This window comes from Canis lupus, chromosome 9, assembly GCF_011100685.1.
Source record: "Canis lupus familiaris isolate Mischka breed German Shepherd chromosome 9, alternate assembly UU_Cfam_GSD_1.0, whole genome shotgun sequence".
In the NCBI taxonomy this organism is placed as follows: Eukaryota; Metazoa; Chordata; class Mammalia; order Carnivora; family Canidae; genus Canis; species Canis lupus.
The window spans coordinates 26,326,505-26,345,999 of NC_049230.1; the positions used below are offsets into that span (position 1 = coordinate 26,326,505).

At 46.8% G+C, this 19,495-nt stretch overlaps 1 protein-coding gene across 1 annotated transcript in view; it reads left to right on the forward strand.

Moving 5' to 3' along the window:
- The first annotated feature begins 2,119 nt into the window (after positions 1 to 2,119).
- The window catches only part of ACSF2 (acyl-CoA synthetase family member 2), a 29,412-nt gene continuing 12,036 nt past the window's right edge, over positions 2,120 to 19,495 (forward strand). Inside the window, exons 1-5 of the mRNA XM_038546033.1 lie at positions 2,120 to 2,182; positions 2,397 to 2,620; positions 18,454 to 18,649; positions 19,002 to 19,130; positions 19,400 to 19,453. Coding sequence (XP_038401961.1) covers positions 2,120 to 2,182; positions 2,397 to 2,620; positions 18,454 to 18,649; positions 19,002 to 19,130; positions 19,400 to 19,453 — 666 coding nt within the window. The remainder of the gene's footprint in view (positions 2,183 to 2,396; positions 2,621 to 18,453; positions 18,650 to 19,001; positions 19,131 to 19,399; positions 19,454 to 19,495) is intronic.

The following is a 19,495-nucleotide window of genomic DNA, read 5'->3' on the forward strand; positions in this document are numbered from 1 at the left end:
AAAAAATTTTAAGTCATCTCTATACCCAATTTGGGGCTTGAACTCACAACCCTAAGATCAAAAGTTGCATGTTCCACCATGGACTGAGCCAGCTGGCGCCCCTCAATTTCTTCATCTATAAGAACAGTGACACATTCCAAAACATGCCTGTTCCTTGCAAGGTGATGGTGAAAGCCAGAGATAATGGCTTTGAAGAGTCTGCCTTGTGGAAGATACCCTGAAACTGGCAGCTGTTATTCTCTGGCTCTTCCATCTGAGAATTCAGGGAAACCTAAGTATGGAGAGCTGAGGCTGGAGCCAAGTTCAAAGAGGAATTCATCCTTCTCTTCTCCCACCCCACCCCCACCCCGGACTGACCCTCAAACTAGCAAGGAAACTAGAAGTGCCTGGGAGAGCCATATCCACCCACTACTTCACAAGCCCAGGGCCACCCAGCAATGTACTGGCAGAGCTGATCCCCTGGACCAGGGATGTGTCCCAGGGCATTCCATTCCTAGGCCAGGCCTAGCGAGTGAATCTCATTAGGAAGGTGTGCCCTTGCAAGCTCAGCTCCTCATAATTTCTCTGCTCCCCTATCTTCCTTCCTCCCCCACACAACCTGAAGTGTGAATACCATCCCCAGGAAGCTAGGGTTCAGGGATATCTGAGGTCACTCTCAGGATCTAAGGAGGAGCAGCATAGTTCCTTCTCAGGACCTCAGTTGAGAGAAAGCCAGACATTAGGACAGATCTTTTAGGGCCAGGCTCTGCCCCTAACCAACCTTTCTGCTTGGCCCAGATTTTCATTGCTGCCCCTGGGACAGGAAAGGGGAAATCTCTTTTTTTTTTATTGGTGTTCAATTTGCCAACATACAGAACAACACCCAGTGCTCATCCCGTCAAGTGCCCCCCCTCAGTGCCCGTCACCCATTCACCCCCACCCCCCGCCCTCCTCCCCTTCCACCACCCCTAGTTCATTTCCCAGAGTTAGGAGTCTTTATGTTCTGTCTCCCTTTCTGATATTTCCTACTCATTTCTTCTCCCTTCCCTTCTATTCCCTTTCACTATTATTTATATTCCTCAAGTGAATGAGACCATATAATGTTTGTCCTTCTCTGATTGACTCATTTCACTCAGCATAATACCCTCCAGTTCCATCCACGTTGAAGCAAATGGTGGGTATTTGTCATTTCTAATAGCTGAGTAATATTCCATTGTATACATACACCACATCTTCTTTATCCATTCATCTTTCGATGGACACTGAGGCTCCTTCCACAGTTTGGCTATTGTGGACATTGCTGCTATAAACATTGGGGTGCAGGTGTCCCGGCGTTTCATTGCATCTGTATCTTTGGGGTAAATCCCCAACAGTGCAATTGCTGGGTTGTAGGGCAGGTCTATTTGAGGAACCTCCACACAGTTTTCCAGGGTGGCTGCACCAGTTCACATTCCCACCAACAGTGTAAGAGGGTTCCCTTTTCTCCGCATGCTCTCCAACATTTGTGGTTTCCTACCTTGTTAATTTTCCCCATTCTCACTGGTGTGAGGTGGTATCTCACTGTGGTTTTGATTTGTATTTGGAAAGGGGAAATCTCTTGGCCAAGGCCTTCCTCCCATTGCTCTCCTCCTTCTCCTTTGGAGGAAATGGCAAGAGCGTGTGAAACTGACAGGTGTGCCACTTTCTGGTGCCAGTGCCACCTTTCCTAGTCAGGACCAGAGCTGGAACAGGCACGGTGGATTGAGCCTCTGTACAGCTGCTTTGTATTCATGCCTCTGGCGGGGCATAGAATTGTGTCCTAGGCTGGAAATAGCTCTGGCAGGTGGGGGATGAGAAGCACAGGTTCCAGTACCTGATGCCACCTTACACGATGCACTGCAATGGTCAAGGCAGAGGCCCAGGGTGGGAGGCTGCCCGTGGGAGACGGGGGTACGGACTAGCATCCCTTTAGCTGACTCCTGGCCCCGAGGGGGCTCGCCCACGGCACTCTTGTCCTGGCCACCTCCCCACCCACCGCGGGTCCTCTGCTCCATCTGGCACGCCTCGAGGACACTTTGTGCCGGCTCCCTTGGCTCCGGCTCGCAACCTGGGGAGGTCGGGAAAGCAGTCCATGACCCGCGCGCTAAACTGGCCTTGGGGGATGGACGCGTCCAAGCTTGGCCTCCGGCCTTCAACCCCCCTCTACGAAATCAACAAACTCTTGGCGCCCTCAAACCTAGGCCCCTAGTGGTCGGGACGCGAGCCTGTCCTTGGACTGTGGCCGGGGCCTTCAGATCCGGAGGGAAACCCCCTGCACGTCTTGTGGGTGGGAGGGGAGGGCCGCGGGGACGAAGGGAAGGTGGCCCCGCGCGCGTAGCCGCTTCCTCCACGCCTCGCCCCGCCCCGCTCTGCCGGACAGAGTCCTCCGCACCCCATAGGCAGAGGCAACCCTCCCCGCCTCCCCGCCTGCTCGGCTCGCCCCGCCTCGGCTCACTTTAAAAGTTTCCTCGGGGCCGGGACGCGCGCAGAGAGCCCTGGCCATCTACGTCGGGATGCTGCGCCTCGGGAGGCTGTGTGCCGGGACCCCAGGGGCGCTGGGGGCCCGCACCGTCCTGGCCCGGGGTTGGCAGGAAGCGAGATTGCAGGGCGTCCGCCCCTTCAGGTAGGCTGCCCGGGGAAGAGGCGAACGACCCAGACCTACCCACCCCTCCAGGGGAGTTTGGGGGAGGGAGGGGTCCTGCAGAGCTTGCTTAGGGGCCGATCCTACTCTGGCTGGCAGGCCCGAGGCTGCCGCACCTCTGGATGGCACGCGCTGGGGAGCAGATACTCCGCACCCAGCGCCTAGGCAACAGGAAATACTGGCCTGGCTCCTGCAGACTGAGGCTGCAGCTGGTGGCTGGCAGTGACCCTGCACTGACTCTGCGTTCAGATCCAGGACTCCTAGTCCTTGCCATTCATGAGCACACAGAGGACCAGGAATGTAGGCCTTTGGCGGTCTAGCCCAAGAAAGAGGGGCAGGGGTAAGGCTCTAGCTTCAGAACACTGTCTCTGAGCTGGACTCCCTTCAGGGATGCACTCACGCATCTTCGGCCTGTCTTGCAAGGAAGGCCGCTAAGCTTAGCGGTCTCCCCTCTCCTCATTACATGCTGACGAACTCTGCTTTCGAACCTTAGTACCTGCTGGGCCTATTTTCTTCTGTCCTCAGTGCAAAAAGTGGGATGGGGCCTGGCAGGTGCCCTTTCCCAGTAACTTTGCTGGCTCCTAGCAGTGCTGCTATCTCCCTATAAGATTGCAAATGTGAACATGTGCTGGTTGCTTAAACAGCTGGGCTCCCACTGATGTTATCTGTGATGGTTATCTTCAGCAGTCAGAGAGGATAAGTCTGGGCACCACTGAACGTGCCCTGCCACCCAGATGGGCCAGGAATTAAGTGGGGAGGAGAACAAAGGGGCTTCTCCTCTGGAGAGAACTGTTTAGTTAACAAAAATAGGATGGGGTGGGGGGTGGAATTGGAGGAAACTGCAAATTCCTCTTTTGGCTAAACTCCAAGATCACAACGTTTTGCAGTGTTTTGAACTTGCTAGTTCCCAAAAACTAGAATGCATGCAATGCTTTAAGATGGCTATGCCTGGTTTTCTGAGAAAACCTGGTGGCTCAAGGCTGATCAGTAGATGGGACTGTGCCTCCCTAGGCACGTTCTGCAGTGGCTAACCTGGGCCTCCAAGCCCCACCTCTAGACTCTTCAATGAGGGCCCTATTACAATGTGAGGACCCTTAGGAAAGTTACTCCTTTTTTTTTTTTTTAGATTTTATTTATTTACTTGACACAGGGAGATTGAGAGAGCACAGGCAGAGGGAACAGCACAGAGAGGGGGAGAAGCAGATTCCCCACTGAGCAAGGAGCCCAAAGACACGGGGCTCAATCCCAGGACCCGGGAATCATGACCTGAGCCGAAGGCTGTTGCTTAACCAACTGTGCCACCCAGGCGCCCCAGCGAAGTTACTCCTAAAAGCATCCATGTTTCATGATGCTAAATCAGGCCACTTCTGATCACATAGTAACATTCCTGACCTTTGACATCTTTGTGTGTAAACAGCATGACCCGGTACAGGCCTACATACAATCTCAGGTTATGGGCACCAGGTCTCAGAGAAATTCTGCCTCTGTAACCAGGAGGAGATCTATCTATCCAGAGAGAAGGTTTCCTGAGCATTTGGCCTAATTCCTTCCCCATCCTTTCATTCCCTTGCGCTTGAACCCTTTTCTATTTGGCCTGATTTCACTCCTTCTTTCCCCTTCAGAAACCCTCAAGAGTCTTAAGCATTCAACAGACATTCCTGAGTACCTATGTCATGTCAATTACCTGGTGGGTGCTATGGATATAGAAGCTGAAGAACCCAGTCTTCCAGAGACTTGAAGTCCCAGTGGGGGAAAAGAGAAGTCACATGATCACTACTCGTGTTCCAAGCATAATGATATGGAAAGCTCTTGGACTTCTGTTTTCTGCTTCTTCTGATCTAGTTACACATAAAGCCTGCTTCTCTGCCCTGTAGCGCCCCCCCACCCACCCCCCTGCAGGCCTATTACATATTAGATCCTTAGTTTTGCCTGTTAGGAAAGAATAAGAACTTTGAAGCCAGACTGCTTTGGGGTAATTTATAGCCTTGGATTCTCCACCTACTGACCGTGTGACCTGGAGGGCATTACCTAACCCCTGAGCCTGGTGAGTTTGTCATTAATGCTACCTACTTGCTGGATTGACAGTCTTGGCTCTGTTCAGCCTTTCCTTTGGGGCTGGTCTGGTCCCTGAGACCTTCAAATGGTGTGTGGGTAGGAATTCCAACTGATTTAAAAGTAGAAAAGGAGTGCCTGGGTGGCTCGGTCAGTTAAGCATATGACTCTTTATTTCAGTTCAGGTCATGATCTCTGGGTCCTGGGAGGGAGCCCCATACCATAAGCCTCCACTTTGGGCTCCATGCTAAGCAAGGAGTCTGCTTGAGGATTCTCTGCCTGTCTCCCTGCTCAGGTATATGTGTGCATGTGCAGGCGTGTGAGCTCTCTATCTCTCAAATAAGTAAACAAACAAACAACAAAAGAAAGAAGAGACTCCTTGTCAGTGGTTTCCTTCTTGTTCCCGGTTCTTCCTTTTATCCAGTTGCCAAGATGGTAGCCTCTGCCCAGCCACAAGTCCAGATCTGGGATCTGCCAGACATTTCCCTCTCCATCAAAGTTGGGGTTATTTAAAACCTTTTTCCCCAGAAAGAAAGAAGAGGCTCTCTTATTGTTCACCAGATCTCCTGAACCACCAGCTCCTTCCCCTTGTCAACACATCCCTTTCCCCAAGGAAGATGGATGGGCTAGTATAGGGCTTCAGGGAGCCTTGGACGGAAGATTCCTTGATGAACCTGAAGTGAGCCAGATTCCTCCAGCCCACTGAAGCTGGCCTGGGGCTGCCTCACAGTTGTATCTTGGGTGTTGGGACCACTCAGAGCAGAGGACAGAACATTGGCTTAAGCCTTCAGAATTAGGAATGATATTCAGAACTGGAGCTCCAGTGACTCCATGCTGATAGTAGGGCAAAGGGGTAATTGAACTTCATGGGCAACCCTCTAGATGAATGGCTATAATTAGGTGGGACGAGTATCAGAAACTATAAAATGTTGTCCCTATATGAGGGGATTGCATTAAGCCAAGAAGTGTTTTTGTTGGAAACCATAGTAATTAGAAAAAATAGACTCTTCCAATAATTCCCCAAAGATGATTAACAAGCCATCTGGTAATAATATCCCTACGCATTACACTGGGGATCCTCCAGTCTAAATGTAACAATGGAAAATAAACTACAAACTTGGATATTGTAACCAGTGAATGGTAAGCATCAGTTTTGGTTACCCTTCTTGCTGACTTCATGCAATAGATGTGCGATCTCCTTTGGAGGCTAGAGAGGGAGTATAAAAATGAATGGCCTTGTTTTTACTGAGTTCTTTGCCTAAAACGGATCCACAGAGGAAGATTATAGACTCTCTCATACAAGGCAGAAAAGGTGCTGCAATCCCTTGGAGGATGGCAATCAAAGCAGGGAAGAATCTAATTAGTGGGAATGGGACTGGGAAAGACTTTCTGATGAGGCTGGAGTTTGAAACTGAATCTATGAAGCCCATATCCTTGCATAAAACTGCCTGTACTTGAACTCTTTTGAATCCTGCATATCAAGCCCTCCCAGCCTCCCCCACATTTAATTTATTCGATCTATAGGCCGAAACTTTGAAGCCAAGCAGATTGGGTTCAAGTGAATCATTTTAGCTGGTAGCTTTGGGGCTAAATTGAACCTGACCTTAATCCTATTTTTGAGAGTTTAATAAGGTGATGTTAAGAAAATTTTTAACTCGGGCAGTCCCAGTGGCTTAGCGGTTTAGCGCTGCCTTCAGCCCAGGGCCTGATCCTGGAGGCCTAGGATCAAGTCCCGTGTAGGGCTCCCTACATGGAGCCTGCTTCTCCCTCTGCCTGTGTCTCTGCCTCTCTCTCTCTCTGTGCCTCTCATGAATAAATAAATAAAAAACTTAAAAAAAAAAGAAAATTTTTAACTCAACAGCCTGATACTAAAGAGATCTTCAACTCATTACAGTGATGAGCTATTATTATACAGGTAGTGCTTGGTAACAATGGGTTTGTGCATTCCTGCAATGACTTTAAGGCCCACAGTTTAGTAACTTTGTATGGAGAGTAGGTGGGAGACAGTTCTGGCAGGGCAATTGCCTATACCTAGCTGGGCTGCTCCAGATATGTAACATGCCTGTGCTCACAATTTTTGTTTGTTTGTTTGTTTGTTTGTTTATCATATGTTGAGCAAACCAAGGTACAGGGCATGATTTCATATCTTGAATAGGCCTTGCTAGGGGAGTGTCCTTATACATGACAGGTACCCCATAATTCTGCCCAATAAGATTTCTTGCTTCAGACATAAGCAAGCTGTGTTTCTAGCTTACAAATCCTGTCTTGTGAAACCTTGCTGGTGTGTTTGTGTTTCTCACTGTGGGAATCAGATGACAAGAGAGTGAATCCCAGCCCTACCACTTCCCTTTCAGTAAGGCTTCAGGCAAGTCACTCAATGTCTCTGCCCCTTGGCTTGTTTGTAAAATAGGCCACTCGGACAAGAAGCACTCTACATTTCTGCAGACATTCTGTGATTCCTAAGGAGGCTGGGCTTTGAGCCTGATCTCCTAATTCAAGAGTGCTGTGATTGAAGTATGAAGCCTTCAGACTCACAGGAAGTCTCTCTTGTGCTAGAACCATTACAAACTCCTCCTAACTGCCTGACACCTTGTAATTCTCTCTCATCCTCCAAGTGAACAGAAACATTGAGGGTTTTGTCTCTAGAAAGCTAAGGTCGTAAGCTAACCTCATAGGTAACTTTGTGATCCCGTCAAGGAGCAAATGTTCTGAATCAGCTCATACAAGCTATTTTCTTGAACAATAGCTGTATGTTGTCACTGGCATAAATGTGCACTGGCACATTTCACTACAACTGTGTCTCCTACAAGAGGGAATGTGTTCACTGTGGAAGGAGGCTTGCTTGTGAGTAGAGCACGTGAACTTCAGAGAGAGACCAGGGCTCTTTCTCATTGCATAAATGTTGGTCGTGACCCAGCCTTTCACGTGATAGAACCATGGAGTCTCCCTCTCTCTATGGTGCATCATTTGAATGTTTGCATTCAAATGTTTCATCATATGAACTCCCAAGAAGGGCACCAAGAAGGAGTTCATCAACCCTCTTGTATTTTCCTTCTTTTTTTAAAGATTTTATTTATTTATTCATGAAAGACACAGAGAAAGAGAGAGAGAAAGAGAGAGAGAGAGAGAGGCAGAGACACAGGCAGAGGGAGAAGCAGGCTCCCTGTGGGGAACCCAATGTGGCACTCGATCCTGGGACTCTGGGATCATACCCTGAGCTGAAGGCAGATGCTCAACCGCTAAGCCACCCAGGCATCCCTTATATTTTCCTTCTTAAATATTTCATATGGAAAAAAAATTAACCACAACCACAGGATAAAATAATGAACCCCAAGTATCTACCACTCCAAATTAACATATAGCCATACTTGTTACAGAAAATTATAAGTAAGAGAAATAAAACAATAGGGATCAAGTTCAAGTCCCTTTTATAGCCATCCTACAGTCCGACTGTCACTGAGAGCCAATGTCATAAATTGAATGCATGTCGTGTCTAAGTGGGTTTTTTGCTTTTAAGCTGAAGGCAGATGCTCAATCGCTGAGCCACCCAGGTGTCCCTCAATAGTACATTTTAAAGATCTATTTACACTGACACTATAGATCTATATTCTTTTTCCACCATATAACTATGTCTCTAGCAATGCAATTGCTGTGTTAAAGGGTTGCCATTTCCAGGTTTTTTTGAAATTATCCTGGAGAGAATGTGGCACGGTGACCACCAGTAGTCACCGAAAGTCCTGTGTCCCCACATCCTCGCAAATGCTCAGTGTTGCAGAGTGAACATTAAAACATTTGCTCCTCTGATAGAGGCCAAAGCATACCTCACTGTGGGCTGAATGAACATTTCCCTGATTAACAGTGAGACTGGGCTCTTTTGCAATGTCTTCTGTGAATTTTCTGTTCATACTTCTTGGCCCATTTATTATGTTAGATCACTTGTCCTTATGGATTTGTGAGTTTGTTTGCTTTAAATCTGAGCTAAATATGAATCCTTGGTCTCTAACATACAAAATGAAAGTTGTAAACCCAGGCAGCTGCTTGTCATTCAGCTTTGTTGATGATTTATGTCTTTCTTAGGGCCCGGGGACCAGCCTGGCATCAAATGCCTGTGTGTGGGGGGGGGTGGTAGGGGGGAAGGGCAGAGGCCAGTCCATGACTTGGAACAAAAACAGGCTATTGCTTTCAATTTCATTTCTAAAGCTTTCTTGCTGGCATTTCTTGCTGCCATGGCACCTTGCCCAGGAGAGCAGGGGTCTGCCTCAGCTTGGGGGGTGTCCCTGCAGTTCCCTGGAGCCCTCATATCTTGTTATACTCCCTGGTTGGTGGCTTCTGAAAGGATTAAGAGTTTTGCCCAGGGTAACCTGGCTAATTCCTGCCTCCAGCAAGGACAGGATCCAGCTTCAAGCCTCTTGTTCACCTCCTCCCAGAAGGTAATGAGTAATAGGAGGCAAAAGGGTTTCTTCCCCAAGTGGACTCTGCAGACCTGTTTACTCACATGCCCCAATTGTACCTGCCTCCACAGACTCCTCTAGGACCCAGCTCTGACCCTGTCAGGACTGTGTGATCCTGGGTGCCCATGGTAGCCTGTAGCCCTGACTGTAGTCACCAGCCCTGGAATGTCTAGAATGCCATGGGAATTCCCCAAACCAGGCAGCAGGGCCAACACTGGGGCAGAAGGCTTTCCAGCTTGGTATCATCAAGAAACTGCCTCTACAGTTATGGGGCAAAGCCACTGTGGTTGGCGCCAGGAAGAGGGAGCTGGAACATGAGAACAGGTTGGTAAGATCAGAAGCAGTGAAGGTGAATCAGTTGCCACAAATAAATCACAGAAAAGGATCAGTGTGTGCTGGAGGTCTGGGAGGTGGGGGCCAAGTGGGGATACTTCTCCATGTACCTGTGGCACTCAGAGGGCCACAGGTTTGCTGCTTCTGACTCCATAGGTCCCTCAGGGAAGGCTGTTTAAAAATACACACAGATAGGGGTCCAGGGTTTTCCACCCACCAGATTTGGAACCATGAGAAAATAAACCTCTTGCTTCCTCATTCATAAAAAAAGAATAATCCTTGTAAAGGTGCTCCAAGACTGATAGTCATCTAACACACATGTGGAAGCCATCTTTGAGCCATAGGGCTCTACAGAGATTCACTTTGTATTGTATGGAGGCCTTGGAAGTCCTGGATTTGAATACCAGCTTGGCCATTTATTGGTATTTCTTTGAGTTTCATTCCCATGTGAAAGTGAGTATGTACTTTGGTCAGGGAGTGCCTCTGAAGATCACAAGAGATCATACGTGTGGAGAGTGTAGAAGAGAACCTGCATGAGGATACATCAGTAAATGTCAGTTCACATTGTCCTGAAATGTGCTTTTTACCTAAAATGTATCAGACATTTTCCATAGAGGTAAATATAGAGAGTATCTTCATTTTTAAAAATGTTTAATGGCATAGGGTTCCTTTGTGCAGATGCCCTGTACTTTATCTAATCCCTTGCTTCTAGAAATAAAGTATTTTTCTCAATTCTTTGCTAAGCAGCAATTAATGTCTTTATTCATACCTTTAGACATTTGTTCGTTTTTTTGTTGCTTGTTTTTGAGGATGGAATGGCTGGCCAAAGGATATGCACATTCAAATGTTAATAGATATTACTAAGTCAGAAGGGATCCAGACTTGGGGGTTCTGAAGCTTGTATAATTTGGGGTGCCATCTTTATTTTAAAAAACCCACAAAAGCCAAATTTAATGCAAATTAGATATTAATGTGCAAAAAGAATTTGCATGTACGAATTGCTGGGTCCTTGAAGATTCAGATCTTTTTCTTTCTTTCTTTCTTTTTTTTTTTAGATCTTTTTCTTATGAGATTTCTTTAGGCAGTTTGCCAGAAATGCTGACACAGAAATGCCTCTTGATTTGCAATCAGCTTCCCTCTTTAACTCCCAGGAAGTCCCAGCTCTAGGGAGCGGCGAGGGATCCTGTAATATAAGCAGTATTATGGGTTTTATCCTTACTACCCTTTAAAAACTTTGTGCCAGGGATCCCTGGGTGGCTCAGCGGTTTGGCGCCTGCCTTTGGCCCGGGGCGCGATCCTGGAGACCCGGGATCGAGTCCCATGTCGGGCTCCCGGTACATGGAGCCCGCTTCTCCCTCTGCCTGTGTCTCTGCCTCTCTCTCTCTCTCTCTCTCTGTGTGACTATCATAAATAAATAAAAATTAAAAAAAAAAAAACCTTGTGCCAATTTATACTCGGGCCCATTTCTTCACATCCTTGCCAACATTCTGTATTATCAATCATTCTTGCTTTCATGTTGAGATTAATAATCGTGTTATTAATCTTCTCTAGTTAGGGAGCTTTATTTAGGCCATATTGAGGGTAGCGTTATAATCCATGGGCTCTCTGCTGAGTAACCCCTGGTCTTTATCCTGGGATAAGCTCCCATACTGGCTGCACAGAGCTGAGGATTCCACAAATTGGCTCCTGTAGCAGGGATGAACTGCTTTCCAGAATTGCCTTGGAGTATTCTTTGAAAACAATACCTGTCATGGAATTTTGAAATTAGACTTAGACTCCTCTAGAAAGACAGCAATCTTTCGTTTGGGCAGATAACTGATTTGTTATATTTTGTCCTGTAATGACTTTGTTTATTACAGAATCAGACAGACTGAATATATATATATATATATATATATATATATATATATATATATGTGATTTTTGAAATAACAGCTCTTGGGCCCGGTGGTATAATAATCCAGATGAATGACCAAAATGATTGAATTTGGAATACCAGCTGCTTACTTTTCAGAGGTCCTTCTTTTACTAGGTCCTTCTTCCATATCCACCCTTTCTCTTTCTGTAAATACACACACATGCCACACACACACCACACACACCATGCCACACCCACACACTACACACACATGCAACATACCACACACACACACCGCACAATGCAACACATACACATACACTACACCACACATACACCACATACACAAACACCAACATGCACATGCCAACCACACCACACATACCATACCACTTATACCCCCACCCCCACCCCATACACATATACCACATGCATATATCACACATACCACACACCAGACACACACACCAGCACATATGCACCACACACACACCACACACACATACATGCCACATCGCACCATACATACCACACCACTCACACCACACAACGCGCCACACACCACATGCCACATACACACACCATACACCACACACACCACATATCAGTCACATACACATCCCAAACACCAGACACATACATCCAGACACATTCCAGGTACACACATACACCATACACCACACACTAGACACACACACACACACACACACACACGCACCCTCCATAGTTTTTTGCCACCACTTGCAGACATTATAATATCAGTGTTTTCCAGCTCTGCTGATCTCTTGGAAAACAAATGCCTCATGGTTGTTTTGCTCTGATTTGTGACGCGAACATCTTTTCCTAGATCGTCCTTTGTCCTTGAGTTTGTGGCAGATTTGTGTTTCATGCATCAATGCCACTTGTTTTATTTCTGTGGAAATGCTCTTTGTGATTGAATGATGAGGCATTTTAATCAACTTGTATTGCAGCATCTTGGATAATTTGCTTAACCTCTCCCTCCTCCTATAAAACAGGGACAGAACAACTCAAGACAATTTCCTTGAGAAAACCAGCAAGACAGCCTTGCAAGGCGAGGTACTTGATGTTCTCCTTCTACCTTCAGGTAGCATACCCTGCAGGAGATATACCGTTACTGCCCTTTGCCACTTATAGTGCTCATCTTTTTCATAAATCAGAATCACCCCCACTCCTAACTCATCATTAAAGACATTCCTGAAAATGACATTGTAAGGCAGATGGTTATCCGGTGGCTCTGGTTTCCTGCTAGAGCATTAGTATTCCAGTTGGGGGCTGCCTACTGGATCACAGCCTTGCACCCAGGAAGCCATGTGTGTCATGCAATGTGTCATGAGCTGCTCTGTGCTCCTGAACCTGGGGAACATGCATCCATGTATGAAACAGATTGGTTGGGCCAATAGTCACAGTGGGACCATGAATTGTACAGAGGACACATACACTGCTTTATCATCTGCTGGAGTTCTCAGGAAGAAAAACCCTGCTACATTCAAAAAGGAGATTCTTTCTTTGAATAATTTCCGGGACAGGGATCTCAAACAGATGTTGTCTGGTTGACTTACCCAGCATTAGTTATTAACGTATGGATGGATTTTGCACAGAAATGGCACATGCTGCTTTTATTTTTGTGACAAAATGGTAAATAGATGCCACAATCTGTCACTAAATTTAGTTTATGAATTATGAGTAGAGCAACACTAGTTTAATCCCTAGGAGAGTTTTCTTTTAAATTTTGCATTGAAGCATACCATAGGTTCAGAAAAGGACACATAGTTTAAGTGCTTTGTTGAATTTTTGATGAACTGTCCACACCCATATAACTAGCACCCATTTGGCTACTCTCCTGATTTCCAACAGCATAGATTAGTTTTGCCTGTTTTGTACATAGAAATGAAACCAGACAGTATATACCTTTTCCTTTTTGGCTTCTTTAATTTTTTTATGAGTTTCACTCATATTGTTGGGTATAATCATGATTTATTTGCTGTCATTACTATATAACATTGAAAATAACGTATCACCATGTATTTATCCATTCTACTGTTGAGGGGTTGAGTAGTTTCCATATTGAAGACAACACAAAAATCCTCATACCTGTCTTTTGGTGAGCACATGCATGAATTCTGTTGGATATAAACTTAGGAGTGAAATTATTCATTTTTTAACTGTACAATTAAATAGTTTTTAGTACAGTCATGGATATGTGCAACCATCACCATGGTCAATTTTAGAACATTTTCCTCACCTCAAAGAGAAACCCCACCCCCCTTAGTTATCACCTCTGTATCTTTCCCTCCCCGCAGCCCTAAGCAACCATGTAATCTACTTTCTAAATCTATAGATTTGCTTATTCTCAATATTTTATATGCATGGAATTATACCATATGTGTCTTTCTGTGTCTAGTTTCTTTAGCTTATAATATTTTCTTTTTTTAAAGATTTTATTTATTTATTCATGAGAGATACAGAGAAAGACAGAGAGGCAGAGACACAGGTAGAGGGAGAAGCAGGCTCCATGCAGGGAGCCTGACGTGGGACTCGATCCCAGGTCTCTAGGATCAGGCCCTGGGCTGAAGGCGGCACTAAACCACTGAACCACCGGGCTGCCCATTATTTTCAAGGTTCATCCATGTTATAGTGGATGTCAATACTTCATTTCCTTTTTATGGCCAAATAATATTCCATTGTATGGATATTCCACATTTTGTTTACCCATTCATTAATTGCTGGAACTTATAGGTTGTTTTCATCTTTGGCTATTGTAAATAGTACTGCTATGAACATTTATGTACAAGTCTGCATTGGAGCACCTGTTTTCAATTCTTTGGGGTAGCTACCTAGGAGCAGAATTGCTGGGTCATTGGTAACCTCTATGTTTAACTTTTTGGGGAAGCACCAAACTGGTTTCTAGATTGGCTGCACCATTTTACATTCCCACCAGCAATGCACAAGGGTTCCAGTTTCTCCACACGCTCACCAGCACTTGTTATTTTGGGTTTTTTTATTTGAGCCTTCCGAGTGAGTATGTATAATGTAGTAGCTCACTGTGGCTTTCATTTGCATTTCATGTGCTTGTTGACCACATATCTTCTTTCGAAAAAAGTCTATTCAAGTGCTTCACTCATTTTTTAATTGGATTGTTATGTGCAATATTTATAATTCACTCATCTGGTTATTCCACTGAGCACCTCTTATGTTCCAGGCTCCGTGAAGCACTGGAGATAAAACCATGAACACATTAGTTGCCAACAATAAAAGGTCAAGAGAATTCTTTTTTTTTTTTTTTTTTTTTTTTTAAGGTCAAGAGAATTCCTTTAAAAAAAAAAGGGAGGGGCGAGGATGACTGGGTGGCTCAGCCAGTTAAGTGTCTGCCTTCAGCTCAAGTCATAATCTCAGGGATGGAACCCTGTGTTGTCTGGCTCCCTGCTCAGCAGGGAGTCTACTTTTCCCTCTCCCACTGCTCCTCCTCCCTCGTACATGTGCTCTCTCTCTCTCTCAAATAAATAAAATCTTAAAAAAAAAAAATCTTGTTTCCTACAACAGATGTGGGCCTGAATTCTCAAATGCCAACTCTCTGAGAGCACCTTGAGGTGGGGCTTTGTCTCCATTTCATCATGGCTCCCACCTGGCTGACTTAAGCACTTTAGAATGCCCAACCCATGTAGCTGAAGGCATCACTAAATGTTTACAATAGTCTCTCCTTATTCACAGGGGATACGTTCCAAGACCGCCAGTGGAGGCCTAAGACTACAACCAGTACCGAAGCCTATATATGCAAAGCTTTTTCCTATCCATAGCTATGATAAAGTTTAATTTATAAAGTAGGCACATAAAAGATTAATGACAACAGTAATAAAATAGGACAACTATAATAATATACTATAATAAAAATTACATGAATGTGGTCTCTCTCTCTTAAAATATTGTATGCTCCTATACTCACCCTTCTTGTAATGACATGAGAAAATAAAATGCCTTCATGATGAGAGGAAGTGAGGTAAATGACATAAGCATGTGACACTGTGTTAGGCTACTAGTGACTTTTTAAAAAAATATTTTATTTATTTATTTGACAGAGGGAGAGAGAGAGAGAGCATAAGCAGGGACAGGGGGAGTGGGAGAGGGAGAAATGGGCTTCCCACTGATGTGGGGCTGGATCCCAAGACCCTGAGATCATGACCTGAGCTGAAGGCAGACATTCAACTGACTGAGCCACCCAGGCACCCCATGACCTTCTGACTATATGTCAGAAGGAGGATCCTCTGCTTAGCCACAGGTAACTGCATATGAGGGGGGTACTTTTGGACTTTACTTCTTTGAGTTAGGAGCCATAGGGACTGCTGGTTCTCCTCCTCCTGCTCCTTAAGCTTCCCACTCAAATTAAAAAATAATAATAAGGGGCGCCTGAGTGGCTCAGTGGTTGAGCATATGCCTTTGGCTCAGGGTGTGATCCCAGTCCGGGGATGGAGTCCCACGGCGGGCTCCCCACAAGGAGCCTGCTTCTCTCTCTGCCTGTGTCTCTGCCTCTCTCTGTGTCTCTCATGAATAAATAATTAAAATTTAAAAATAAAAATAAAAATAAAAAAATAATAATAACAAAGCCAGAACTTTTCCTCAAAGCAAATCTCTGTTGTCTTTTTCAGGATTAGGTGAAATGTATGCCACTTGGTTTAGTTACAGAAAAAGAAATGGCTGCCTCTTTCTGCCCAAGGCCTTTGGGGTGTGTTCAAGGAAGGAGGAAAGTAGAATCAATTGTTTGCCCTTGTGGTTTGGAACCAATGGGTGGTTCTTTCGTTTATGGACAAAGTGCATTCATCCACATTTCTAGGTCCCTTAAAGTCCTTTGGAGGAGCCGCCTCTTTCTACCTCAGTCCAGCCCTGCCCCAATCCTGATTAAGGTCAACCAGCAAACAGTTGTGGAAGAAATAAAATGGAGATTAGATAGTCTGGAGGATACATCCAAAGCCTAAAGAACAGAATTGGCTACCCACTTCTCCCTGATTTGTGGGGGTTGGGGGATGGGGGATGGTCATAGCTCTCCTTTGGGGCAGTTGTGTTGAGGCCTTCACTTCAGGTCCAACTACTACCAGCCGAGTGGGCCACTTGGCCTCTTTGTATTCTTGTTTCTTTACCCAGAGCATGGAAGTTCATGCTTCCTACCTGGACTTTTTAGGATTAACTTAGTGTATGTCACAGAAACCCATTCTCACCAAGGCTTCAAGTGGTGGCAGCATGGTATGGTATGCCCCACTGTCAAGCTCCAGCCCAAGATGAGAGCTACAGTCTCTTCCTATATCAGATGACATTCCACCCAGTGGAAAGGACAAAGAGATGATGCCCCTTCCTTTAAGGGAAGTGCACATAGTACCTCTCCCTGGCCAGACCACCTGCAAGGGAAGCTTGGGAATGTGGTCTGGATTCCATGTGTTCATGGTCAGCTAAACACCCCGAGTGAGGGTGGTTTATTAAGGACAAGGGCCTCCTGGGGACCTCTGTCGCAGCACCTATCAGAGCTGCCGTGAAGATAAGGGATGTAAATGTAACACATGTGACAACTGAAATGGATTTCGTTTGTCTTTTGTTTTGTTTTGTTTTGGTATCTGTTTGCTGCACATAAATCAACCTGTTGATTTTCCAACTAGAATTTCCAGGAGGTGACTATCTGGTCTGAAATCCATGGCGAATGAGTAGAAGCATGGGTTTCAAACTAAATAGGACTCCTGGTCACTGTGAGAGTAAGAAGAAGTGTGTTGTCAGGCTCTGTTGACCACAAAACCATGAAAGTGGCTGAGATTTGCCCTTTGCTCCCTCCTGATTCTGCCCTGGGCTCCACGCTGATCGTGGAGCCTATTTTTTTAAAAAAAGAAAAGAAGAAAAGGTTAACCAGGCCAGTTACGTAATATCCCTTTCACTTGAGAATAACCAGTGATCCAGTCCTAAAACTATTCATATATGGGTGGGAAAGCTGAGGTCTAGAAAGGCGAAATCCTATGTCTTTACTTGGATTCCCCCGAGAATGAGGACTACAGGTGGTTTGTAATGCTAGGAAGCAGGAGCGAGGAGAAAGAGCCTGGAAGAGAAGCTGGTATAGCGTGTGATATTGAAGTCACAGCCAAGGCAACCCCCAGGACCTCTGAGAAGGTCCAGATGCCTCCCAGATCTGTCCAGCTGCAGAAGGGGAGAATTGAAGCCCCCATGCAGATAGAATCTCCAGGGAACTGTCCCAGTAGCGGAAACCAGAGGTGCTCCATGGAGGTGACCTGGGACACCAGAGGTGTCTGCAGCAGTTGCCCACCCAGCCAGCAGCATACCTAGGATGAGATCTCAGACACCTCCTCTTCAGACCCTGTCCCTGATCCCAGCCTGGTGCTCACCTGCTCCCTACAGAGCTGTAGCGGGTGATTTCATGTGTGACTCCACATCCTCTCCCTGGTCCAAAGCAGCCACCAGTCCTGGCGGCCTCCCCATCCGCCTGCCTTGTGACCAGCCCTCCTGCAAGATGGCAGCAGGCTCCTTTCCCATTTATGGGGCCACCCAGTTTTGCTCCCCTCTGCCCTGCATACCTTGTTCTTCCCAGAAATTTTTCCCCCACAAGACCTAAGCAGTCAGTCAACAGAAGATACACATGGTCTTTCTAGCATAGTAGCTGCAGCAGTGAATGGTCAGAATTGGCTTTCAGGCCCCACACTACACCCTGTCTGATGAGAACAGGGTCTCAGACCTGTTGCACTGAACCTTGTGCCCTGCCACCGCCCCCGTGAGGCCTCAGCGGGAGCCCAGCCCCTGTCACCCAGAGGAACAAGAGAGTGCATGCAGGCCTAAGCCCACCATGTGATACTTCTGGAGGCCTATTTGTTTTTGTTTTTAAAATAATAGATTTTTGTTTGTTTGTTTGTTTGTTTGTTTTAGTACAGTTTTAGAGTGACATAAGAGCTGAACCTTTCTGTTGGGTCCTGATTCCTGCAGATGGGGCAGGGTCAGGCAGTTTCTGAGGTAGTCCATCCCATGTTGTGAGCAACCTGCCTCCCAGCCAGGTGTGCCAACACTTGGTGCCAGAGAGGCCTGGCCTGGCCTAATGGAGTCCATTGCCTGTCTCCCCACAGTTCTGGAGAAGCGGATCACACTGTCCTCCTGCCTACTGGAGGCCTCAGCTACATCCAGGGCCCCACCAGACATAGCCTTATCCACAAGACTGTAGGACAGTGCCTGGAAGCCACAGCGCAGAGGATGCCTGACATAGAGGCCTTGGTCATCCCCCAGGAAAACATCAGGGTGACCTTTGCCCAGCTCCAAGAGGAGGTGAGCCCTGCTCTTAAACCTTCAAAGTGGGCAAGTGCTACCCCCCAGCCTGTGCAGGCTTGGGGGAGCTGCAGGAGCCGTACCTGCTGTGGGACAGGGGGATGGGACTGCCTGAGGACCCCAAGGGATGGCAGGAGAATGGGACAGGGCAGAGACAGAAGGGGCCTGATGTCACCTGCATGGATCCCACCTGGGATACTTAGCCCCCGGCCCACTGAGGCCTGGGAATTGACCTGTTCCATGTTCCCAGGGTGTTCTGATATGAACCCCTGGGCGAAGAGCTGAGGTGGGAGTCACAGGCCCCTTCCTGCTTACCCGCATCTCACCCCTGTGCTCTGTCTGTTTACACCAGGTGGACAAGGCTGCTTCTGGGCTCCTGAGTATCGGTCTCTGCAAGGGCGACCGGCTGGGCATGTGGGGACCCAACTCCTATGCATGGGTGCTCCTACAGCTGGCCACCGCTCGGGCGGGCATCATTCTGGTGAGCAGGGGCTTGCCCGACACAGCTGGGTAGGTAGGGAGTCCACAATTCAGCGGGGAGTCCCCAGCTCCTTGGCCTCCAAACCATCAGTACCCAGCTGGTTTCACACAGGATGGTGCTTTCTCGTGAAGCCTACCAAGGAGGCCCAGAAGTATAGGACACTGCCTCTGATGACATGGCGTTTCTGTGCCTCCTAAGAATGGAGAGGCAGCGAGAGGGAAGGGGTCTAGCCGAGACACTGACCAACACACCCTCACTGTCTCCACTAGGTGTCTGTGAACCCAGCCTATCAGGCTATGGAGCTAGAGTATGCTCTCAAGAAGGTAGGACCCCCTCCTAGGGAAGGGCCCTGGCCAGCACAGCCA